The sequence below is a fragment of the Mesoplodon densirostris genome, chromosome 13, assembly GCF_025265405.1.
Source record: "Mesoplodon densirostris isolate mMesDen1 chromosome 13, mMesDen1 primary haplotype, whole genome shotgun sequence".
NCBI lineage: Eukaryota > Metazoa > Chordata > Mammalia > Artiodactyla > Ziphiidae > Mesoplodon > Mesoplodon densirostris.
This window is the reverse complement of record NC_082673.1, coordinates 88,356,888-88,383,141: the sequence shown is the minus strand read 5'-3', so window position 1 is coordinate 88,383,141 and position 26,254 is coordinate 88,356,888. Positions and strand designations below refer to the sequence as shown.

At 46.8% G+C, this 26,254-nt stretch overlaps 1 protein-coding gene across 1 annotated transcript in view; it reads left to right on the top strand.

The window, feature by feature from the left end:
* The window catches only part of FAM135B (family with sequence similarity 135 member B), a 166,827-nt gene that overhangs the window by 80,208 nt on the left and 60,365 nt on the right, over positions 1-26,254 (top strand). Inside the window, exons 4-6 of the mRNA XM_060116030.1 lie at positions 429-499; positions 6,141-6,314; positions 9,554-9,680. Coding sequence (XP_059972013.1) covers positions 429-499; positions 6,141-6,314; positions 9,554-9,680 — 372 coding nt within the window. The remainder of the gene's footprint in view (positions 1-428; positions 500-6,140; positions 6,315-9,553; positions 9,681-26,254) is intronic.

Sequence of the window (26,254 nt, the reverse complement as noted above, 5' to 3'; positions counted from 1 at the left end):
GGCGCCAGCAGTAACACCACCTCCAGCGTTGTCCCATCTCTAGACAAGTGGGGTTTCCTCTCTGCAAATTCACTGCTCCAACCTTTCCAAAGCACGTGCCACAGAACACTTCACTACTGCTTCAGAGGATTCCAGATCAAATCTGTTCTGGAAATAAGGTGCTCAAAAGTCCTGCAATCTCGAAAACTCACTTAACATTCTTTTCCTGCAAATCGGCTTTTCCCCAAATTTGACGTAAATCCCTTCCTTCTACTGTCCATGTAATACAGGCACCACATTTAACTAGAATTCCACAGAACATGCATGGAAAGTCTGCTTTACACATAAATGACGTTAATTTTGCTGTGAGCTCCTTCTTCTAAACTTTGGGAAACCGGCTGGCTACATGTTTCATTTGGACCAGTCCTTAAACTTTGTTTCTCTTCTAGGTGGAAGAGGCACTAAGTGAAGTCGATTTCCAACTCAAGGTGGATTTGCACTTTACAGACAGTGAACAACAGTGAGTGTCCTTGGAATCCTTGAATCATGATAATACAGTTTCCTTTGCCCAACACTCTTCCAGCCCTGAGGTATCCTGATGGCCATGACCTCAGAACATCCCTTAGAAACCCGGTTCTTGATCAGCTACAGAAACGAGGGCAAGGAATATCCATGTGGTCACTTAGAGCTGCATGCATTTTACGCAGGTAGCTCAGAGGCTGCAGGCACAGAGAACTCCTGACTTCCTGCTTTATGAACTGGCACCTTATATCCGAACCCGCCTCCGTACACTTGCGATGCAGTATTAAATAACTCTTTAGACTAATGACCATATGAGGCTGCAGATCTCAAGCCCCCTTCTGACTCAAAGGAGATCCGGCTGGGATCCTCGTTCAGACATCTGAATGGATTCATCAGGATCCATCCTGATCCTCATTCAGACATCTGAATGTCTGCTATGATGTTTCAACTTTCTGAAAATTGAAAATCCATTGACGTACATTGAAAATCCATCAGCTTCCTGCTTATTGGATTCAATAAGCAGGAAGCAACCCTCCTCCTTCTCATAACTTCTCCCTTTAAGCTGGTTCGGTGGCCTCTTCCTCCTACCCTGGGGTGAACAGTCGTGTCGCATGCTGTTCTTTCATGTCATGAATAGATAGTCCTTTTTTCAGCTACGAAAAGTCCAGTCGAATGTATTACCGAAACGCCAAACCCTCATCCAATTTATAACTTCTTTTCATTGACGCTGTGCCTTTGCTCCACTGCACCCCTGCTCCAGACGTTCTCGGGGTAGGAAACTCCCGCTGTAGCAGCTGGGTATGGTGAGCAGCTTGATACAGCTTCCTGTCTTCCCCCTGGGGTGTGTGGGTGTTGCAGGGCCAGGCACAGGGAGGAGGGAGGAGATTGCAGATGGGGTAGGGAGTCATACGTGATGGGTTCAGTTGCAAGCAGGGCTCTTAACGTGGTAGATGCTCACTCACCGCTTTCTCTGCTCTTGGGGTGTTCTTGTGCCTTCCATGGAGCTGTACCCGTTAGGCGGGCTCCCTCTCCCCCAACCTCTGCTGTTCTTTGATAGAATGATGCCTCCTATGGTTGGGTCATTCTCTCCTTGCAGGAAGCTCTTTTGGCAGATTCTTCTCCGAAGAATGCACATCTGGCTCTTGGGAAATGGACACAAGCACTTTCATCCTCATCTCACACTGGTGGGGACCCCCGCCCCAGTGCTGCTGACTCTTCTTTGGCCAATCCAGCCACCCTCAGCTTCTCTCCTGAGGGCCTTTGCAGGATAAGTCCGGCACCAGGGCCTGTGTTCCCCCAGGGGGCACAGAGCACGCTCACATGAAGACTCCCCTCATGAAGCTGAAGGTGAAAATGGAGGCCCTTCTTTTCCATCTGTTCTTTTAGCAGAATCTCAGCACAGTCTGACCACTTTGGGGAAATTAATTCTCCCTTCTGAGCTCTACAACCTCTTCAGCAAATGCTTCGCCTTCTCCAGTGGAGGATGGGAGACCAGGTGGCCAAGGGGCTAGTGCGGGCGGAATGGTTGCCTGACCCCTTCAAATTTCAGAGTCACTGTTAGCACTTTGGCTCCCTTCCCAAGGACTATCCCATCCCCGAGATGGGTCTGATTGTTATGGGAGTTTTCATAACACGGGGCATTGAATCAGAGGGGATCTGAACCACAGATGGACCACTACTAAAATGTCAGAAACCTGATTGTGTCTGTGCTTTGAGAATAGACATCTGCTGATGTGTATGTACTGTAGGTGGTCACGCCTCATCTCTGGGCTGGCCGGAGGATCTGTCCAAGGTCCTGCCATTGCGTCTGGGCTCAGCATCACAGATCCCTCACTCTTGGGGTCTTTATCTGGACCCCAAGCCCCTCTGGACACCTGCTTTTCTCATCACTTCTGCTTACCTCTTGGTGGGATGCTGGATGCTTGAGAAATCTCATCTTCCTCACACCATCTCCAGGACTTATTATTCTAGCAACGTACTGAACTCAGAAGCCCCATAAGAGGCTGACCTTCTTTCGAAGCTATAAACTCAGAAATGAAGTCCTCGTCTCTATTGCTCTCATAGTCCCTCTCAACTATTTAGGGTTTCTATCATTCACTCATTTTATTAATTTTATTAACAACCCCTGCCCTATCTTCCTATGCCCCTTCATTCAGAGGTATTCATCCATAGCGCCATGGTAGACATTTCCATTTGATCACAGAACCCTGCCATTGATCCCAAACCCAGCCTGGAAGTCATTCCCTACCCAGCTCTCCAGGCAGCCTCAATGGTAAGTTATGGTGGACACAATAAATGTGACCTTCTTACTGTCAAAACAGTAGTTAATGGAGAGGCTTTGTACAGGAGATTGGCCCAAAGAAAGTGTACGGAGTTCAGCAACAGGCTCTGTGCTCACTGACTATGAGAGACTGGGTGCATCCCTGCACTTTTCTAAATCTCAGTAGCCTCATTTATAAAATGGGCATCATTATAGATTCTGTACTTCATAGGTCTGTTATGAAGATTAAGAGAGGTAATACCTAAGCCAGGCCAAGGGCACGGATCAATGTCTTCTTCCTCTTTGTGGCTTCCTAGATGCAGGTGGGGCCAGTTTCCATGTGTCACTTCCTCCCTGTAGTACAAAGCACTTAACAACAATCAGAGCAGAGCGTTTTCATGGAGTATGCGGTTAGCTAACAGGAACAGGAAGCCAGAGGCTGGGGAAGAATTGAAAATGCCATATTTTTTCATTTTCATAAATGGGGTTTAAGGATGACAAGACATCTGTAGCACATCCTGGGGATAGACTTTAGGCTTTGAAACATGACCTAGGCAGTCAGCTTCTTTGTAACCATTTAGGCTTGAGCAGGATCAAAATACAGAAGCGTGACATCTAACGTCAGGGGCAGAAGGGCTCTTGATGTCCATCTCGTCCAGTGGTTCTCAACGTGGGTGGGACAGTTCTGTCCCTCAGGGAAATCTGGCCATTTCTGGGGACATTTTAAATTGTGACACGGGGGGGTGGGTGGCTGCTACTGGCTTCTAGTGAGTAGAGTCCAGGGATGCTGCTAAACATCCCACAATGCCCAGGACTGCATCCCAGCTCCCCAGCAAAGCATTATTCAGTCCCCATATCAATATCACTGAGGGTGAGAAACAGTGCTCTAGTCTAACCTCACATCTGAACCTGCTACTCTGCAAAGACCCATGAGCATGTGCTTGCACAGAGACAGGAGCTCACGTCTCCCCATTATATCCCATTCTGTCGACACTTCTGCTTATCAGGAAATTCCTCTTTACTTCAAGGGACAAGTCATCCTTTGTGCCTTCCTTCAGTTGCCCTCAAGTTCAGTCCTTGTAACCACGCATCAAAATTCTCAGTCTGGGGGCTTCCCTGGTGGTGCAGTGGTTGAGAGTCCGTCTGCCAATGCAGGGGACACGGGTTCGTGCCCCGGTCCGGGAAGATCCCACATGCTGCGGAGCGGCTGGGCCCGTGAGCCATGGTCGCTGAGCCTGCGCGTCCGGAGCCTGTGCTCCGCAACGGGAGAGGCCACAGCAGTGAGAGGCCCGTGTACCAAAAAAAAAAAAAAAAAAAAAAATTCTCAGTCTGGATTGCAGTTCAGGTATACACGTCATCTCTTCCCCTTCAGCTGGACACCAGGGCTCTTTCTCTCTGTTTTGCATTTTTTGTGTGTTTGATTTTTTTGCTGGTTTTAGTTCCTTTATAAGAACCCAGGCATTTTCCTCTCAGTGCTATCCAGTTTACCTCTATGTTTTTTTTTCTAAAGTAAGACCTCCCCTTCCCCCAGAACTGAGTTGTTTTTTTTTTAAACATCTTTATTGGAGTATAATTGCTTTACAATGGTGTGTTAGTTTATGCTGTATAACAAAGTGAATCAGCTATACATATACATATATCCCCATATCCCCTCCCTCTTGCGTCTCCGTCCCACCCTCCCTATCCCACCCCTCTAGGTGGTCACAGAGCACCGAGCTGATCTCCCTGTGCTATGCAGCTGCTTCCCACTAGCTATCTATTTCACGTTTGGTATTTTATCTCCATTAATTAGCTCTATTCATTTCAGGGCACAAAAGAGCTATCATCTCCCTCATTCTGAATTCTTTACTCCTATTAAAGTGGCTTAAATTCTTGTTAACATTTTTGACATCTTTGCTACCCTGACATGTATTTCACCCCCTGTTGTCCAAGCCCTAAGGATAGTCCTATGATTTGCAGCAGCCTGTGTCTGAATGGATTCAAAGTAATTACGTGCAGTAGTGTAGAACAGACTGTGGAGTCAGACAGACCTGGGCCCAGCTTTTAGGTTTGGCCTTGTGACTTTGAACAAATCAGTTATAACTCACGTCGGCTTTACCTCCCCATCGGTAAACGGAATTACATCAGTTAATACCTCATATGATTGTCGTGCACATTAAGGGAAAAAACGCCATGTTCAGTTCACAGTAAGGCCGCAATAAACAGTTGTCAGAATGATAGTGACTATGGATGTTAATGACTTCCTGAGACTCAGCAGAGGACACTCAATGCCCCTCCCCATCAGGCTTCTTCCTGGTAGGAGAGGAGGTCATCATTTGTGGGCTACTTTGGGGCCACGCTGGGCTCCGCTGATTTATTCGGCTCTTTTACCTGGCATTCACTTGCACCCAAGCTCTAAGCGACATGGATTTCCAGAAAGCAAAGCCCATTGGGTGGGGTCTTGGGAGTTTGCTCCCCTCACTGTCTTCTCTCTGTGTCTCTTGTCCTCATCTGTGGAGGAAGAAGAAGCTTCTCATCTGGACATCCTCCGAGCTCCCTGCTCTGCGCACAGAAGATGCTCCATCCAGGTTTCCCAAGGGGTCTGGTTCAGAGACGCCCAGAGAGCCTGAGTGCTTGGTGTGCGGAGGAGGAGATGAGCCCTGGATGGCTTTTATTTAGAGAAAGATCAGCCCCATTTTTACAACCAAAGACTCTGTTAGGCTTTGCTTAGCAGCTGGTCTATCTCTTGGGAATCAGACACATACCGATTACAAAACGCTAGAGAGAAGGTAGGGGAGTCCTTGATGAAATTGATCAGACTCTTTATTATTCTTTGGGGCTCATTCATTTATTCATTTAGTCACATATCCCTTTTAATAAGGAAATATTTGACCGACTTCTACAATATGCCAGATTCTAAGCTTGGTGTTAGGGATACAAAAATGAAGTAGTCATAGTGCTTGCCCTTAAGAAGTAGAAGTCTAGTAGAAAACACAGAGGGACAAAGGAAGTGCTGTGCTGGACATCTGTGGGGGAAATACAAGAGCAAGCAGGGAATGGGGGTCTGGGAGGGCTTCCCCGTTAAGCCTGGAAAAGTGTCTGGGTATCTTTCCTTCACTGACAGATGAGCTCCGTGTCAGTCATACCAGAGTGTGAGCCCCAGCTCTGCTGCATAGCAGCTGTGTGCTGTCCCATGAGTTCTCTTCCCTCTCTGAGCCTCGGTTGCTTCATTTGCCCATCACGGGGAAAACAGTTTCTACCTAGCAGAGTATTTGCAGGAATTGGATAAGCCGATGCAGGCACGGTGCTTGTGCACGGGCCAGGTTGCCTCGTGGACCCACCTGGCTGGCAGCAGGGACAACCTGCCACCACTCATGTGAGTCACTCGCTTGCCTTCCAGGCTGCGGGACATGGCCGGGGTCCCCGTCATCAGCAGCCGTGCTCTGGGCCTGCACTTCCACCCCCGGAGAGGCCTGCATCACCAGGTCCCCGTCATGTTTGACTATTTCCACCTGTCGGTGATCTCGGTGACCATCCACGCTGCCCTGGTGGCCCTGCAGCAGCCCCTGATCAGGTACGAGGTTACGAGCCCTGCTGTTACGGGGAGGCGGAGGGGTGCGCTTTGGGTTTCTTGTCACGCTTGAGTCTCCCGTGTGGCTGAGATGCTGAGAGTTGGCCAGGAGAGATCAGTTCAGGCCAGAGGAGCTTCCCCCAGGCTGCAGGTTTAGGCTCTGAGCCTCACTGCAGGGCAGGGGAGAGATGGGCAGGGATGTTGGAGTGGGAGCCTCTGGAGTCAGGAGGACACCGGCAGGGAACCTCGGTGCTGAATGGGTGAGACCTGCTGCCTTCACCTGAACTGGCTTTTTTCTAACCCTGTCTTATTTGAAAAGTCACCTAACATCCCTGAGACACACAGTGTTCATCCCTAAACCAGGGACGCTCATGGGTCCCATCCGTTTATGGTTTTAGTGACTCTCACACGAGGACGGTGCCAGGCACACGACTTTCTGCCCCTTCCTCCAGTAACTGTTTGTTCAGTGATAAGACCACCTGAGTGGCCCCGTGCTCGCCCTTCAGTGAATTGTCCCAGAGCATCTCCATGGTCCCACGAATCACCGAGGTTCTATGAATGACTTAAGCAGAGGATCAGAGCCGATAACAATGAGCACATTGTACTGTGCCCGGGTGTCTTCCTCCAAGCACCCGGAATCACCAGATGTGGACATCAGCCCACTTCAAACCTCCCACATGCGTGGGGGCACGGGTTGCACACGTGGGCAAAGGGATATTCGGGGATGGAATCGTGCAGCATGGAGTTTCTGGAAGGGAACTTTCCCAATGTCCCTTTTCAGTGCTGGGGGTTGAAATGCACGTGGTGGAGACTCCAGTCCCCACTCACTGTTGGGTAGGGGTCACTGTCCCGATCCCCTGCTGGGGTCAAAGAGTAGGAAATGAGACCTTGGCCGGGCGATGTGACCAGGATGTGCTTCTGCAAGTCACTGTGCCCATCTGCTTGCTGAGCTCCATCCCAGGCTCTGCTTGCTAATGGGGCTATTTTCGACACTCTGCATAGAAAGTTTAACCTCCTGACAGAAACAGTGCTTTACAGGTTTGTCTACAACCACCTTGCTGGAGAGCAGTGCAGATAGAAATTCACCATGAGAGATGAGGCTTCTCCAGGGATGGGGGTAAAAATAGAACTGCCTTCTGTTCTCTGGATTTTGCAGGAAGCATTTCTATGAGTTCGTTCACAGTGGCTGGGAACACTTTAAGGTTATGGGAAATACCTGTCAAGTAGGGCAAGCTCCAGTTTTTCCAGAAAAGCAGTTTCAGCAGCAACTGTTAAATCCAGCCAGGAAGAAGCAGGTGTGAAATGAAAATTTAACCGCAAAAGGTCCTTCACCTTCCCTGAAACAGACTGAGGTCTGTTTAACTCTCAATGTTTAACTCTCAGATGGGTACAGTTTGATTTCACTGGAGAGCTTCAGCAACTCAAGGCCACACGGAAGACAAATAGCGGGTTATTCTAGTGACTAATTTGCAGTCGGTCCCCTGATTGTGCCATGAGCATTGCTGCTCTTACACATATTCTGCATTTCTTCTGCAATGTTCCTTTTACCCATTTTCTAGCTAAATTGTAGACTTGCTTCAAATCTCAGTTCTAAACAAATGGGAGAAATGATTTTATTAGAGTTGATTGTGGTATTTTCAAAATAGCTATATAAATATAATGGTTATATTAGATTTTATTATTTTGTGGTATTATTGACAATAACTTCTAGCATTTATTGAATCATTACTATTTGTCAGACATGGTACTTAAAGGCGTATGTGGCTAAGCTCATGGAATCCTCAAACAACCCCACTGTTAAGGTGCTGGTATCAATTCTTCTGACTTATGAGGAAACAGAGGCACCGGGAAGTTTAAAGCTTTCCCCACGGAGCTGACAGATGCTGCTGCTGGGATTTCAACCCTGGCAGCCCAGCTCTACCGGCTGCCTCTTAACCACTTGGCGATACATATACTCTGCTTAAGTATCATCTCTAGCTGTTCATCCCTTTCACCCAGCTTGGTTTGTAAACTTCCCTTCTGTTCTCACTGGCCTAAGTTTACCCGCATTGTATATATTACATCTGCCTCCCTCTCTAGACCCAAATGTCTTTACACTGAGGACCATGCCTCAACCATCTTGCCACCCAAGTACCTCACACACTGCCTGGCATATAGCATTAGCCCAATAAGTATTTGAATAAATGAGTTAAACCAAAATATAACGTTAGCTTTATTTCCCCATCAAGCTCTTACTCTGGAAGGTGTAAATTCAATCCTTCCACAAATATTTCTTGAGCATCTAGGATGGAGATAATGCCATCTGAGGCTTTGTATTATCAAGACCCTCTTGGCCATTGGAGACTTTGACTCTTCCTGGGGGAATTAGACATGCCTATAAAAAAATGTTCACAATACGACATGACAATTAACCATTAGGGTGTTTAATAGAAGGGATCTGAAAGAAGGGGAAAAGGAGTTTAAATAGACTTTACCGATAGATCAGTTGGTGAAAATCAAAAAGGTTAAGGGAGAGAGAAATGATCATAAACCCAAATAAGATGAATTCAGCTCACATAGACTTTTCTAGTCTCCTCTGATCCTAAAATTGACGATCACAGACACACTCTGCCAGTCAATCTTGTGATGACTTGCAGAGCTGGGCAGGGTCTGTGTTTTTGTCTGGGAACAGGTACAGTATTTCTAAGTAACATCGATGCAGTGAGGGTCTTTGACATCCACGATCCTATGAGACTCCTGTGTGGGTCGTGGAGGTGGGTATTGTTTTATGCTCTTCCACAGAAGAACAGAGGTTCAGGGAGGGGATGGGGGTTGAAGAATCTCGCCCGGGTTATGCCAATGAAAGGAGAGGGGGAGGACTCAGACCAGGTCAGGTGGAGGCTCCCCTTGGCCTCTGGCCAGAAGCCCAACCCACCTGCCCGGGTGGTTAAGTAACTTCTGCCTCAGTGAGTCTCCGCAGGCAGGTTGTGGGCATTTAGGGGGCGTTTCTTTGTACACATAGTGGGATGTGTGTCATCCTTGGCCCCCAGGCTCACATGCCAGTTGCACCCAGTTGTCATGGCAGCATCAGAAAGTCCCACCCAAGCACCCCTCGAGGGTGAGCTACTTCTTCGAAATGGCTTATCTCACAGGCTCCCCAGTAACAGCATCAAGGGGCTGAATTAATGGCCCCATCACTTTCTTCACATCCTTTTAGAAAAAATTATATAAATTTGCAATTCTTTCTGTTCCCTTCTTTTCAGTTTTACTCGTCCAGGAAGAGGCTCCTGGCTTGGGAAAGGCGGCCCAGATATGGGACCAGAACAGTCTAGCCTTTCCCTGGAAAACCTGGTCTTTGGAGCTGGATACTGCAAGCCGACTTCCTCAGAGGTAATGTCTGCCTGGGGGCAGAGGCCCCAAGCCTTGCAAACTTCACTTTGCAGGCTGTGTCTGTTCTATGAGATTTCGGCTCCTTTCCAATGTCCCAGGTAGAGATTCTTTGCTCCCTGCATCCCTTCCTCTCATCGATGCATCCATCCCTTCTTTGGATGGCTGCTGCATTCATCAAACATATTCCCAGTGCCAGGCCCCAGGGTTGATGCAGGGAGTAGCGTCTTCACATGGCACCTCTTCCATATGGTACCTCAAAGGATATGGTTCCATGGAGGTCATGGGATGTGCTGTGAGGGGCTTCCCCTGGACCGTGTGGAACATCAAAAGCCCATTCGCATTGAGCTCATTTCAAAACCTGGCTCGATCCTTCATTTGCTTACTTCTCTGAGCCTCAGTTTTCCCACCTGTAGAGTGGGGTTGCTAATAATAACCTCACAGGGTAACATGTGTATTCGTTGCTGTAATGGATAAAAAGTGCTTAGACCAGTACTTGGTACTCAGTAGGTGCTCAGTAAATATGCATACCCTGTCCTTCCCCTTGCTCCTTCTTCCTAAGAAACACCTGTTGTTACACTTCTGTGATGCACAGGGCTTTAGGCATCTACAGCATTACTCTATATTTCTTTTGAGCCAATACACGATTGTTATTATCAGGGGCCTGCTCAGAAATAACCCGATTGTGTTTGTCTGGGCTCACCAGAGAAGTAGAATCAATAAGAGATGATAGATAGATAGATACGAGACATTTATGCATCTCCGTTCTATATTATAAGAAATTGTCTCATGCTATCATGGAGGATGAAAAGTCCCACGATGTGACATCTGCATCCTAGAGACTTGGGAGAGACAATGGTGTAAACTCCTATCTGAGTCTGAGTTTGTTTTGTTTTTAAACCTTTATTTATTTATTTATTTATTTTGGCTGCATCAGGTCTTAGTTGCGGCATGCGGGATCCTCGTTGCAGCACACAGGCTCTCTAGTTGGGGCCCGTGGGCTTAGTTGCCCCGTGGCATGTGGGATCTTTGTTCCCTGACCAGAGATCGAACCTGTGTCCCCTGCATTGGAAGGCGGATTCTGCACCACTGGACCACCAGGGAAGTCCCTGAGTCTGAGTTTTACGGCAGGAGAAAACCTGTGTCCCAGTGCAAAGACAGGAAGAGAGAGAAGCCCTCTCTCACACAGCCTTTTTGTTCCGCTCAGGCCTTCGATGGATTGCATGCTGCCCGCCCACACTGGGGAGGGCAATCTGCTCTACTCATTCTCCTCTTTCAAAGGTTCATCTCATCCAGAAACAGCCTCACAGACACACCCAGAATGATTTTTAACCAAATATCTGGGCACCCGGTGTCCTAGTCAGGTTGACACACATGGTTAACCATCATACAACCCGTGTCATAAGTGGGAAAACTTGTCCACTCAGCCAGCCCCCAAAAGAGATGCTGCATCTCCCTGTGCAGCCAAGCCCTGTCCTCAGACGTTCCAGCACATCAGGTCCTACACTCAGCCGGCTGTCCTGTGACATCACCTTTCCCAGCTCTGAGCCCAACCAGGAAGTCTGGCCTCAAAAGCTGCCCCGTAGGGCCTCCCTGGTGGCGCAGTGGTTAAGAGTCCGCCTGCCGATGCAGGGGATACGGGTTCGTGCCCCGGTCTGGGAGGATCCCATATGCCGCGGAGCGGCTGGGCCCGTGAGCCATGGCCGCTGGGCCTGCGCATCCGGAGCCTGTGCTCCGCAACGGGAGAGGCCACAACAGTGAGAGGCCCGCATACCGCAAAAAGAAAAAAAAAAAAAAAGCTGCCCCGTCGAGTCTCCATCTTGTCCCGGCAGCTGTGTCACATGTTCTCAAGAGAGGAGCTTAGAAGAAAATTGCCAAGACCCTCCTGAGGGACAGGGGACCTGAACGCAGGACTGGGCTCTGTGCTCAGGAGGACACAGGCTTTAGAGCCAAAGAGAACTGCTGTGCAGGTGGATTCCTGTAGATGCGGGACCTCAGGCAACCACTGAGCCTTAGGAACCAGTGTCCTGAGCATTGGCAAAGGACCTGGGGACAGTAGCAAGGGAGAGGAAGGCAGAGACCCAGCCAGCAGGGGTGGGCATTTCCTTATTACCTTGTGCGCGTGGATGGCTTCAGGGCTCCAGGATGGGATGGGGAGGGATGGAAGCCAGGGACTTCCTGCTCCCTCTGTATCCCCAAGGCCAAGCGCAGACCCTTCCTTATCAGGGGCTGTTGTGTGCCTCCCCTAGGTCACCCCCGACCCCTGCCGCAGGTCAGTCCCTGCTCCATACCCGCTGGAGCTTGACTGAAGGCTTTGTCGTGACCATATCACAGCTCAGCTTCTCCGTCTGTCCAGTCCTGCTTCTCATTCCTCTGGCTCCAAGAGCCTCCCCAGTAGATCCACATGAAAATCTCCAGTTCAGACTCTGTTTTCCAGGGAACATGGTTTGGAACATCAGGGGTCATAGATCAGTTCAAAGCATCTTTTGACACTTACATCCCAAGACAAGGGCCTTTGCTGGGGCCACAGGAGCATATGGGGATGATGGTGATCTGGTGTCTGCCCTGAAGGAACTCTCTGTTCCTTCCTGTCTGCACAGCCTCTCATGCCTCATTCAGTTGCCACCACCTCCAGAAGCACTTTCTGATTTCCTAGCAAGAAATTCCCTCTCCCAAATGTTTTCACCACAGTCAACTCTAGGCATCTCTGTCTTTCCTCCACTGGGCTCCGAGTGGTTGGGGACAGAGGCCATTGCCTTTAGCTGCACACCTTCAGGGCCCAGCACCGTGCCTGGCACACATAATGAGTGCTCAGGAAATGTGTGTTGGACGAACGATTGATCCAAGTGCATGATCGTGTTTATATAGAACTCTGAGCGGTGAGAGGGCTGAGCCGCAAGGTGTTCCTTGCCTTACGTGGCAGCAGACAGACAGCAGCGGGAGAGCAGGAGAGTGGGACACCTCCGTGGACATGTGGGCGCCAAGCGGGACTGCCCTTGGCAGAAGCCCTGGACCTGGCATGGGGTGGGGTAGGGAACATTGTAGCCCATTTCAGCCTATCTGATTCAGTGACATCTGAAGAGGCCGAGCATCACCGCAGTGATGTGGCAGAGAGAAGATTCTGGTTTCGAATACCTGCTCTGCTCAGTGCTTTGTGCCGTGGACGACCCTATTCGCCCTGTAAAAACTCAGGCTGCTCAACTCTAAAATGGGATAATACCTATATTTTAGAAGGGATTTTAGACCTTATTATGTGTAAAAACAGTATAGAAATAGACCCATAGCAGGCATACAATACAGTAGAATTTTTTTCCCCATTTTTTTCTTGGCTATTTTTGGGGATGTGTGTCAAAGAAGATATACCTGACTTTTACAAGAGTCAGATAAAATAGCTTATTTGTGGGTGCTCAGCAGTGAACTTGCTCGCAGCTCAGTGGGGTATTTTCAGGACCTGATTCTTTCCCTGTGCATTTTCCATTTGGGTCCCATCCAGTTATGCAGGCTCAGAGCCTCGTGCCCATCCTGTGCCTTCCCACCTGGCAAGGGCTGCCAAGCAAAGAATAAAATCCACTCCCCCGCCTCCCTTGGGGGCTGTGCCTCCCAAATCCCCAAGAAGTCCAGCGCAGTAGCAAATAGCATCGAAGTCCGCACAGATTGCAGCATCAGCTGGAGCGATTAGAGAACAGGTGTCCCCTTCAAAATAGGCCTTTCTGTGCAGAGACATGTGCAGAAACTAGAGATTCACAGCAAAATGAGCCCATTGGCGTGGAAAATCATGGGGAGGCGAGGCTTGCTGTGACGTGTCGTGCCCCTTTTCCCATAAGCCCAGGTCCCTCTGGTCCTGCAGCCCTGCTCTTTCCTGCAGCATCTTAGGCAGGGAGAGCTTCACATTCAGGGTTGGAGCCAGAGCTTATGGTCCCCTTCCCCCAAAAACCAGCAGCTTTGCCCCAGGGGAATTATTTTACCTCTCCCACTCATGGCTTATCTGTTAAAGAGTATACTAATGCCTGCCTTGCAGGGTTGCTGAGAAGATTAAATGGAATAAGCATATAAAAGCCTGGAGCAGAGAGCTTGGCACAATAAAATCCTCTGCTGGTCTTATTTTTATTTGAATTTATCCATGTAATGAAATCAAACGTTACTACAAGAACCTCAGCGTTATCTTGTGGATAGGACATGGAATGAAGGATCTTAGATGTTTCCTGTTCTTGGCTCTACCCTGCTGTGTGACCCTGAGCCAGATACTTGCCCTCTCTGGGCCCCAGTTTCTCAATGTCTAGAAAGAAGATTGGATGTGATCGTGCTGGAGGCCTCCTTCAGTCTTTGCTATGCTGTTTTTACTGTGATATCCCTGACACTGCCTGGTACAACTGGGGACACGACGTATGCTTGATGTATTCATTCAGATTCTACAGAGAAACATAATCAGTAGGATAATAGGATCTCGCCTGTGCATATATTCATATATATAAAGAGAGAGAGAGAGAAACAGAGACAAAGAGACAGAGAGACAGACAGATTTATTGTAAGGAATTGTCTCATGCAAATGTGGAGGCCAGCAAGTCCAAAATCTATAGGTCAGGCCAGCTGGTTGGAGACCCAGGGAAGAGTTACAGTTTAAGTCCAGAGGCCTTCTGCTGACCAAATGACCAACTTCCTTCTTCTTTAGGGTGGGGAGGGCGGGTCTTATGTTCATCAGTTGTTTTCTTTTAACGTCTTCAACTGATTGGACGAGGCCCACCCATATTGTGGAGGGTAATCTGCTTTACTCAGAATCTAATGATTTAAAGGTTAATCTCCTCTGAAACATACCTTCACAGAGACATCTAGAATAACGCTTGACCACCTATCTGGGTGCCATAGATGGGCCTAACTGACATGAGAAATTAACCATCACATTTAATCAATGCTCAGAGTCTGACAGACTCTTCTTGAAGATCAGGAATCCAGTGACTCAAAATTAGGAGAATCCCTTTCTCGGTCCAGGGAAGCTGCACGCCCCCTTCCTTCTCACTGAAATAAGTGGGTTTGTTCCAATTCCCCGGGGGAGGAATGGACACGTGGTGGAGAGATGCAGACTTTAGAACTCTCCTCATTCTCAGACCTCTGCTTCTTCAGGCAGGAGTATCAGTGTGTCTGTCTATTTATCTGTCTGCCAGTCCTTTACTTAGCCCCTACTCTGTGCTAGCATCTCTGTGCTGCAGGGGCTAAAACAAATAAAACTCAGTCCTTACCCTCAATGGGTCATGAGATCCAGTGTGTGAGGCAAAGGAGAAATGAAAAGTTTTGAATTCCACAATCATGTGAAAAGTGTGATGCTGATTGTTTGAAATCACATTTTTGAATACCTGCTTTGCACCGAGGTACTCTGTTAAACGACTGATGTGCATGGACTCTGTCAATGTCCACAAAAAAGTTTCCTATTTTCATTGACAGCTGAAGAAACTGAGACAGAGAGAGGTTAAGCCACATCTGTAAAGTCACACAGCTGGGCAGGGACCAAGCTGGCGTTTTAACTCAGTCAGCCCGATGCCAGCCCACCACCCGTCATCAGCCACTAGGTTGGTGGTTAACCAAAGAAGGGGCTTTGGTTCGTCCACTCTGCGAGGGCAGGTGCTTTTCTACTTTGTTCCCCTGCGTGTGCCTGGCTCAGTGCTCGTGCTCAGGAAGCCTTTGTTCAATGAATGAGTGTCTGAGATCGTGGAATCTGAGAACATCAGAATGCGAGAGAACAAAAGCCCTTGTATGCAGATGGTTAGGCATTTACCTTTCCAACAGATCTGTTTCCCGCCGGTGCTCTGAGCCTCCCGAGTCCTGTGCTCACCTGTGGAGATCACAGAAACCATGCTGCCAGAGCAGATGACTGTGCCTGAGATGAATACCTTGGCCACGAAAGTGAAACACCTCCATCCTCTGCTTCCCTTAGAGGGTGCTTCCCCATACAGAGGAACATGTGTCATTGAGAGGAAATGCCAGCTCCCTTTTAAGTCAGATTGCTGAGAACTGAAGAATAGCATCTTCCTTGAAGGGAATAATGCTCACACAGCACATGCACACACACGGCTTGGCTTTGCAAGTCCTTCTGTGCTGAGCCTTGTTGCATGATGGCCCTGCCCTCACTGATGGGAGGCGTGGGTCTGCTGAGCATGGAGGTGGGAGGGAAAGTGAGGCACGGACCTGACTTCCAAGCAGAAATCCCCCCTCTCCCAGGCATGTGCTTCCTCTTTTTCCTTCTGCTCCATTTTTATTGGCTTCTTTGCTCTTTACCCTTTGCTTTAAATATACGCTTGCTTGTTATTGTCAACATCTTCCTTTCTTGAGGATCTGGAGTCATGAGGATAAGACACAGACATTCACGATTACTGTGAACACATCATTAGGTTGACTCTGGATGGTGACATCTCCGTAGGTAGAGACACTGCCATTGGTTTGGTTGCTAATCAGATAATTATCTAGCGCCTACTATGTCTCAGGCTCTGTACGAGGAATTTGTGACATAGCCCTAAGTAAACTGGCTGCCTGACCTGCCTGGTGGGATGTTAGCATTTCTGTTGCTCTTGGTGCCCATCTGAGTTGTTGGCACATCGTAGGTGCTCAGTTAATGTTGGAGGGACAGATGAGGTGAGTTGAGACCTCATTCGATTCTTGATTTTATATAAGATGTGACCACAGATGACTTAGCCATCAGACACAGTAGGCTCAGTGCTGAGGGCCCAGAGTACTTCCAGGGGCCGACAGAAATGTTTTAATTTCATTTAAAATCAGAACCAAAAGATGGATATAATCCAATATGGATTATAGTAATCTTCCTATCAGTGCAGTCATACAAACATAATTTTAAATCTATTTTTTAGTGGATGAAAGGGCCTGGGGCCCACGAAAGTCATAATTTGACCCCGAGAACAATGATTGTTCCTTGGCTTTTGTTTCCTGATTATGGGCATAAGAAAGCAGAGTCTGGTGGACTCAGATAACTTCCCCCAAATGGACAAGTGCAAACCTAGAATTCAGCTCTCTGGCCCTGTGCTTTGTCAAAACTCATTTCACCAGTGTGATACCTACACATGGAGTGTGCTACACAGATATTTGTACGTGAATGACATCGAAGAGATGTCAGAGGGTGCAAAGAACAGCTGTTTGAAGTGTGTGAACACTGTGCTCTAAGGTTAATAAGTACCTGAGGAAGGACCAGAAGTTACCAGGAAAACAGTAGTTACTTAAAGGAAAGCATGGGTTGTAGTTTTCACAAAAACTGCATTTAATGCCTTCTGTTACTTTGGCAAGTAAGATGGCAAACACTGTTGTGTTCTCCCACTCCATTAAAATTAAATAGTTCTAAATTTCTCATTTAAATGATTTTCTCATTTACTAAAATCCTGTGGAATAAATACCAGGTTGCTAAATGGTGCACAGGCTATGATGGGCTTTCTGTATGTGGTATATTGCATCAGTCTGCATATGGATCCAACATGATTGCACAGGTCATTTCTAAAAGAGGATATAAATCAGTGGAAATGGGCTTTTCATGCAAAAGCCTATAGTATTGCTTATTTATGTACCACCCTTTTCATTAGTGAAAAATTGCCTGTATTCCACATTGCCTGCTTTCAGATGTCTTGTCCCTCTCCAAAGAGTCTAGGCAGGATGGGGAATGTCAGGTAGCAAAGATGAGGTAGGTGCATCCCTTCCCAGACTGCCCTGCGTTTCCCCGCTGCATCTTCAGGTTCCAGTGCAGCAGACACTCAGTGAACACATACCAAGTGAATATAAGATGCAGACACAGCAGGGTATACAGGCAAGAGCACCAGATTTGGAGGAAGAAGACCTGGTAGGGCTAAGGCCAGGTTCTTCCATGGATGAACTATGAGAGCTTGGACAAGTCATTTCACCACTCTGAGCCTGTTTCTTCTTGTTGTCTTAATGGAGAGGAAGAAACCCGCTCACTTTGTGAATTTTGCCTGGGATTCAAGATGGGAAAGTTGGTTCCCCCTTTGAGCATCCCTGTCTCCCGACCGTCTCCTCTCCCCTCCTGTTCCCCACCCCAGGGATGGTGTGATGCTGACACTGCAAATCACAGCTACCTTCTAGGATAATTATATCAGCTACATATATTAAACACTTCTTTGTGTTAGGCTCTGCGCTGGATGTTTTCATTATGCTCCCTCTCAGCTCCCTGCATAGATTCACATGAAACAATTGAGGAAACTGAAGCTCTAATAACTTCAGCAAGCCACTCAGCGTCAGATAGCTGGTCCCCGGCAGGGCTGGGGCCTGAGCCCAGGGATGCTGAGCCTGACCCCTGCTTTCTGTCCACTTGGAATCATTTCTCACCTGCTCGTCTCCTTTAATCCTCCTGTAAGCGTTGGGGCTGTGTCTGCCACACTCAGCACCAAGCATTTAACCCAGGTATGTCTTGAATCAATAATTATATTAAAGTGTGCTCCTTTTTGCAAATAATAATAATTTGTTTTTGAGGAGCCTGAGTCTAAACCATTCCTTATGCGCGTTTTCAGACAATGCTTATAGTTAATGCTCAAGCGGGAGGATGAGTGAAGTCATCGTGAACAGATTAGCCCCATCCCTAGTTTCCTGGAATTTACAATTTTGCCAGAAAAAAAATATTGAAAAAGTAATTTCATGGAAGATAGGCATTAAGAAGGAATCATCTACAGCGCTGTAGCACTGCTGGAACATGTAACGGGGTGGTCTCAAGATTATCAGGGTGATTGAGGGCAAGCTTCTCTGCAGGAGGAAATTTAAGTCGATTTTTCAGCTAGTAGGTAACAGGGTGCAGGACTGGGTTTAGATCCATCTCTTGTCATGGACTAGTGGCTTCCCAAGCCCTCCATCTTCCAAGGCTAGACATCAGTACCTTCAGGACCTTTGAAGTCATTTGGCCCATCTTCCTTTTTTCAGAGAGAAGATCCTTGGTTTGAAGCTTTGATTTATTACTTTATTTAACATGTTTCTATAGAGCACCTATTTTCATTGACCTCGTGATGAATTAGACAAGCACAGCCTAGAGAGAGAGGAGGACCTCACACTGCAGGGGGTCGATCTTTGGATAGGGGTCTGCTAGTGAAGCATAAGGGAAGGTCAGGTTCCCTAGAGTCAGATGTAGTCAGGAAACCCTTCTCAGAGGGAAGGATCTCTAATCTGAGTCTAATAAATGGATTGTCAGTTGTTGAGGGGAGGTGAGGGGTGAGGAAGGGTAATAGCAGGGCCGAGGGCAGGGAGTGAAGGGGCATGGCACCTCTGGGGACTCCAGGGAGGTCATTGTGAACAGACAGGGGGCCAGGAAGGTCATCGGTGATCTGATCATTAGGGGCCCCGTGAACTAGGTTAGCCACAAAAATATTACAAGCAGGGGACTGCCACAATAGGATGGGTTATCTTTCTTGCTGCTGTACAGAGGACTGATTGAAGGAGAGGGCTGAGGCCAGAGAGGCAAGGTTGGAGGCTGTTGCAGTGGTCCAGGAAAGAGTAGAATAGTTGCCTGGGCAACGCAGAGGGGAGTTGAGCAGAGTGGAAAGATAAATGGATGTCAGAGCTGCAACTGAAGTAGGAATGGAGAGAATGCAAATTAAGTAGATGTACTAGTTTTCTGTCAAGGGTCCTAATGGATGACCCTAATTTACGCTTTTACATTTAATAAATGAATGTTTAACTCACAGGAGGGAATATATGTGATCCTCTCTGCCCAGAATATCCTTCTCTGACCCTCTCCCATCACTCACCAAAGAACTCCTATTTAGCCTTCAAAACCCAATTCAGTCATTGCCTTTTTGGTGAAGCCTTCTTTGACCACCCCAGATAACCCTAAGCCACTAATCTGTCTGTCCTACATTTGCACTTTGGGCACACTTCTCTTATTTTGCTTAAATGTAATGATTGTTTAATGAGTCTCTTTGTTCCACTTGAAAGCATTCAGTGAGGGCATATTCGTTCATCTCAACACTCACAGTTAAGTCACTCTAAGCACATTTTACCCCCCTTTCCCAGGGTAAACCCAGGTCATGCCCTTGAGGAAACAGACAGATGATAGGCTTGATCAGTAACCAGAGTTTAAGCAAAAAGGAATTAAAGAACCCAGGAGCGAGCTGACAGTATCCAGAGCTCTTTGCCATGTGCCTGCCTTTGCCCTCTTTGTGGATGTCATGACAGGTCATGGGGAGTCTTCATCAAGGAAATTAGGGGCTGAAAGAGATCCAGGCTTTGTACATTGCCTGGTCAGGAAAGAGGGAGTTGGGTTCTTGGGCAGGTTCCCATTACATGATGTCTAACACACCACTGCCAGGCTACTAGTTAAGAGAATCGTCTCTGTCACTCACTTGCTCAAGAACCATCAGTGGGGTAATATTGCCAAGAGAAGGAAGGTGGCAGGGGAGAAAGTGCATAAACTTTAGTTCCAGACACCTGCTCTGAGGTGGGATGTGCAAACTTTGTATTTGGTCCCTTATTTTGTAAGCATTCATTTCATATCCAACATGCACTGCATGCTTAAGTCTGGGAATTTAGATAGAAGCAAGTGGTATATGTTTCCTGTTGTCAGGGAAGAAAGGAGAGAAAACATATAAATTCTTAATAATATTGTCATGAATGCAAAGAAGTGGCATGGGGGGATCTGACCTGGTCTGAGGTACAGGGCAGCTTTCCTGAGCAGAAGGAATGTAGGCTGGGATGTGACGGATGAGACATAGCCAGGAGAAGTGAGGGGGGAAATAGGGCTGCCATGTACAGTTGTGTAAGTTGTGCACTGTGCACAGATGCCCGGTGGAGCAGGTGAGTTGGGGCTGAAATCCCACCCGCTTTCCACTTGCCAAGCTGTGCATCAATAGGCTTGTGCCCACCCAGACAAGGGACCTTTTTTCCCCCTAATTCATCCACCTAAGAGGGAAATTTCTTTCTGATAGCACAGAGGCATCCAGTGGGCTGACAGTGGCCCTGGAGGAGGAAGAATATTTGAGCTAAAGGCTTGCTATGGCAGGGGAGTTCCCTGGTGGGCCAGTGGTTAGGATTCGGCACTTTCACTGCCGTGGCCCAGGTTCAATCCCTAGTCAGGGAGCTGAGATCCCACAAGATGTGCAGTGGGGCTAAAAAAAAAAAAAAAAAAAAAGTGTTGCTGTGACAAAGGCCCAGAGGTAAGAAAAAGTGGCATGATAAAGGGTGCTCTTGCCAGTGAGGCTGGGACCTAGTGACCAAGAGGGCAAGGGGTACGAGTGAGGTTGCTCAGGTAGTTGGGATCCTGCAGCTAACAGTTGGGATCCTGTTATCCTGTTCGAAGGATAACCAGGCTGACCGCACAGGGTGAGTGATGATCAAGCGTGGAATGAATCTGAAACACCCAGATGGTGTCTGGCAGGGAGGCTGGGCTCCTTGAACCAAAGCCGGTGTTGCTGTAATCACAGCAGCCTGACAGCCCACCTCTAGCATCCACGTCTCCATGCATGTCTGCTGGTCTCCAGTCTCCATCCCACATTCAGTCTTTCTAGAAAGGTGATTTGTTATTTAAGAAAAATGGCTTCATAAGAAAGTCAGCTGTGGGTGACCAGATGTAGGAGAATGAGGCTTCCTGAGAATACAGTGGTTCTTCACCAGAACTAGGTGTTTGGGGTGATTTGAGGCTAGAGTGTAGGATTGACTGTGGCATTGATCTGCACTGTGGGAGGGTCCACCACGTGTCCTAAGCATCCGTGAAGGGAAAGGAGGGAATCCGGGAGGTGGTGTCCCAGTTGCTTTGACCATTGCAAATACTGATGACCGAGTTAGAGAGGGGGGGCAGAGTTACAGCCAGAAAGACAGTTGGCCAGGGGTTGACTCTAACTCTGCCAAGATATGTTTAGTGTTGTGTTAATGTGGAAACAAGGACTGAACATACAGCATTTCACTGTGAATGGATTTGTTGGACCCAAATCTCTCAGCCGGTTCTTGATAGATGGCGAGGGCCTGTAATTGGCTTTGCCCAGAATAGTGGTTATTCATTTGGTTCTTTCATGACATCTAGCTGGGCGCATATCCCCCAGTGGAAGTCTTGACGTCAAAGAGAAGGCCTTTTCTCTTTACTGTGGTCTTAGTGTAAGGGTCACTGCTATAGGAGCCAGAATTTGGAGATTCTAGAAGGGATTTCCCCCAATGTCGGTGCTGTGTGACCCCAGCAGAGACCACCCCCTGCAGATGCGCTAAATTAGGACACGTGGAACCTTGGTGTTCGGGTGGGTGTGGAAGAGACTGTGGACATGGTCCCAAACTCCCTTCATTCTTTTCTTTTCTTTTCTTTTCTTTTTTTGCGGTACGCGGGCCACTCACCATTGTGGCCTCTCCCGTTGCGGAGCACAGGCTCCGGATGCGCAGGCTCAGTGGCCATGGCTCACGGGCCCAGCAGCTCCACGGCATGTGGGATCCTCCAGACCGGGGCACGAACCCGTGTCCCCTGCATCAGCAGGCGGGCTCTCAAGCCACCAGGGAAGCCCCCCCTTCATTCTTTTAGGTGTCCCTAAGGACTGTTTTTCTCGCAATTATGTTTAGGCTTTGGGACTAGGTTCTGGCCATTTAAGTGGGAGAAGCGATATAGGCCTCTTTCCCCACTCTTAAAACATCTTGCTTGATTCTCTGGCCTTCCTTTCCTTTCAGTGGTGACCCCAGGGGTCATGTGTTTAAGATGTCAGTGGCACAAAACAGAAGACACTGTTTGGAGGAGAGCCACACTGGACAGCCACTGACCTGTATCAGACTTTGGGAAAACAGAAAAGACAGAGACTTGGGACAAAAATCAGATTAATGCCCTGAATCTCCTATATACTGACCCAGAAAGCTTTAAGCCAGCTTCCATTCAGTTTCTAGGAGAAACCTGAAGACAAAATCAAAGAAATGAAGCAGATTTAAGAGCTCATAGGAGAGACTAGAAACAAATGCATTGACAGCCTAGGTTTTTTGTGGGGTTTTTTTAACGTTTTTATTGGAGTATAATTGTTTTACAAGGCTGTGTTAGTTTCTGCTTTATAACAAAGTGAATCAGTTATACATATACATATATCCCCATATCTCTTCCCTCTTGCATCTCCCTCCCTCGCACCCTCCCTATCCCACCCTTCTAGCTGGTCACAAAACACCGAGCTGATCTCCCTGTGCTATGCGGCTGCTTCCCACTAGCTGTCTGTTTTACATTTGGTTGTGTATATATGTCCATGCCACTCTCTCACTTTGTCGCAGCTTACCCTTCCCCCTCCCCGTGTCCTCAAGTCCATTCTCTAGTAGGTCTGCATCTTTTCCCATCTTGCCCCTAGGTTCTACATGACCTTTTTTTTTTTTTTTTTTAGATTCCATATATATGTGTTAGCATACAGTGTTGGTTTTTCTCTTTCTGACTTACTTCACTCTGTATGACAGACTCTAGGTCCATCCACCTCACTACAAATAACTCAATTTCATTTCTTTTTATGGCTGAGTAATATTCCACTGTATATATGTGCCACATCTTCTTTATCCATTCATCTGTCGAGGGACACTTAGTTTGCTTCCATGTCCTGGCTATTGTAAATAGAGCTGCAGTAAACATTGTGGTACGTGACTTTTTGAATTATGGTTTTCTTAGGATATATGCCCAGTAGTGGGATTGCTGTGTCATATGGTAATTCTATTTTTAGCTTTTTAAGGAACCTCCATACTGTTCTCCATAGTGGCTGTATCAATTTACATTCCCACCGACAGTGTATGAGAGTTCCCTTTTCTCCACACCCTCTCCGGCATTTATTGTTTTAGATGTTTTAATTATGGCCATTCTGACCGGTGTGAGATGATATCACATTGTAGTTTTGATTTGCATTTTTCTAATGATTAATGATGTTGAGCATTCTTTCATGTGTTTGTTGGCAATCTGTATATCTTCTTTGGAGAAATGTCTATTTAGGTCTTCTGCCCATGTTTGGATTGGGTTGTTTGTTTTTTGATATTGAGCTGCATGAGCTGCTTGTAAATTTTGGAGATTAATCCTTTGTCAGTTGCTTCATTTGCAAATATTTTCTCCCATTCTGAGGGTTGTCTTTTCATCTTGTTTATGGTTTCCTTTGCTGTGCAAAAGCTTTTAAGTTTCATTAGGTCCCATTTGTTTATTTTGTTTTTATTTCCATTTCTCTAGGAGGTGGGTCAAAAAGGATCTTGCTGTGATTTATGTCATAGAGTGTTCTGCCTATGTTCTCCTCTAAGAGTTTTATAGTGTCTGGCCTTCCATTTAGGTCTTTAATCCATTATGAGTTTATTTTTGTGTATGGTGTTAGGGAGTGTTCTAATTTCATTCTTTTACATGTAGCTGTCCAGTTTTCCCAGCACCACTTATTGAAGAGGCTGTCTTTTCTCCATTGTATATTCTTGCTTCCTTTATCAAAGATAAGGTGACCATATGTGCGTGGGTTTATCTCTGGGCTTTCTATCCTGTTCCATTGATCTATATTTCTGTTTTTGTGCCAGTACCATAGTGCCTTGATGACTGTATCTTTGTAGTATAGTCTGAAGTCAGGGAGCCTGATTCCTCCAGCTCCGTTTTTCTTTCTCAAGAATGCTTTGTATGACTGATTCACTTTGTTATAAAGCAGAAACTAATTTAAAAAAATAAAATAATTTTAAAAAATGCTTTGGCTATTCGGGGTCTTTTGTGTTTCCAAACAAATTGTGAAATTTTTTGTTCTAGTTCTGTGAAAAATGCCAGTGGTAGTTTGATAGGGATTGCATTGAATCTGTATATCGCTTTGGGTAGTATAGTCATTTTCACATTGTTGATCCTTCCAATCCAAGAACATGGTATATCTCTCCATCTATTTGTATCATCTTTAATTTCTTTCATCAGTGTCTTATAGTTTTCTGCATACAGGTCTTTTGTCTCCTTAGGTAGGTTTATTCCTAGGTATTTTATTCTTTTTGTTGCAATGGTAAATGGGAGTGTTTTCTTAATTTCACTTTCAGATTTGTCATCCTTAGTGTATAGGAATGCAAGCGATTTCTGTGCATTAATTTTGTATCCTGCTACTTTACCAAATTCATTGATTAGCTCTAGTAGTTTTCTGGTAGCATATTTAGGATTCTCTATGTATAGTATCATGTCATCTGCAAACAGTGACAGCTTTACTTCTTTTCCGATTTGGATTCCTTTTATTTCTTTTTCTTCTCTGATTGCTGTGGCTAAAACTTCCAAAACTATGTTGAATAATAGTGGTGAGAGTGAGCAACCTTGTCTTGTTCCTGATCTTAGTGGAAATGGTTTCAGTTTTTCACCATTGAGGATGTTGTTGGCTGTGGGTTTGTCATATATGGCCTTTATTATGTTGAGGTAAGTTCCCTCTATGCCTACTTTCTGGAGGGTTTTTATCATAAATGGGTGTTGAATTTTGGACAGCCTAGGTTTTAAAGAAAATTATATTGTTGAAGAAACCACCATTTTAGTCTACAAGACGATCTTTATTCAGAGGTAATCTTAACCCTTGGGCCTCCGATGCTATAGAGCAAGAGATAGACTTTGAATGCTGTATCCCCCCAAGGGATCATTTCCCCCACTGCCCCCTCAGTGCCCCAGAAGGCAGAGCCAGGTCCAATAGCTACATGGATCCAGGGGAATGGATCAAAGAGTTCCAAATAGTAGCAGAATGTGTGTATCATCAAGGCTTTCCCACACCCAACCAGAGGGCCTACCCTTTGTTGGCCCAGCAGGATTTCAAGATCGCTGTAGACCTATGTCTGCTCTGTGTCTCCTTTTCTTCATTCCTAGTGGGAGTGCCCATGTCCGTTACCCTCTCCTATTGTGCATCGTGAAGGACAGTTAATTTATACTTTTAGATGTTTAGTTGTTGAACCAAGAAGAGCCTGATTCAGACCTATTGTCATGAATACCTCCCATCACTCAGGAAACCCTACTGTTGGAATATGATGTAGTGGGTCCATAAGATTCGGGTTGTTTGCTGGTATGATGGTATTGCAGGTGTGGGAAGAAGAGTGAAGCAGATGGTTGGTGATCAGGATGACAGTGGTGGTAGAGCTGGGCTGTATTCTCACCAATCTCATTTCCCCTTAATGCGCACATTTGAAGATCTCTTTCCAAGCCTCGCTTGCAGTTAGTCTGGGGACATATGCCTGGATTCCAGCCAGTGGAATACATAAGGCATGGACCTTAAAAATATTTTGCATGGTGCTCTATGCTTTCCATTCATTCTATGGAAATGTTGGAGAATGCCTGTTAAAGGTGGGAGTGTAGGAAAATGGAAGGACCCTGGATCCTGAGTCCCTGCTTTTAGGACACCTGCTCACAAAAGAACTGCTTACCTGCAGTAACTTTTGCATAAGTGATAACTCAGCTTCGGTAGTGTTACACACTGAGAGTTCAGGGTTATTTGTTACTGCAGCACAGTCTGACCTACCCTGACTATAACTGTGGATCTTTGCAGGAAGAAATCTATATTTATCAAAGACTGGAAGTCTGACATGCAAAACCTGTTTAGAGGCTGTGGTGTGGTCTTCAGATCTAGGATGCATGGTAGGGTTTAGTGGAAGATGGGCCAGACCATGAAAGATCTCCAGTACCAGGACCAGGCATC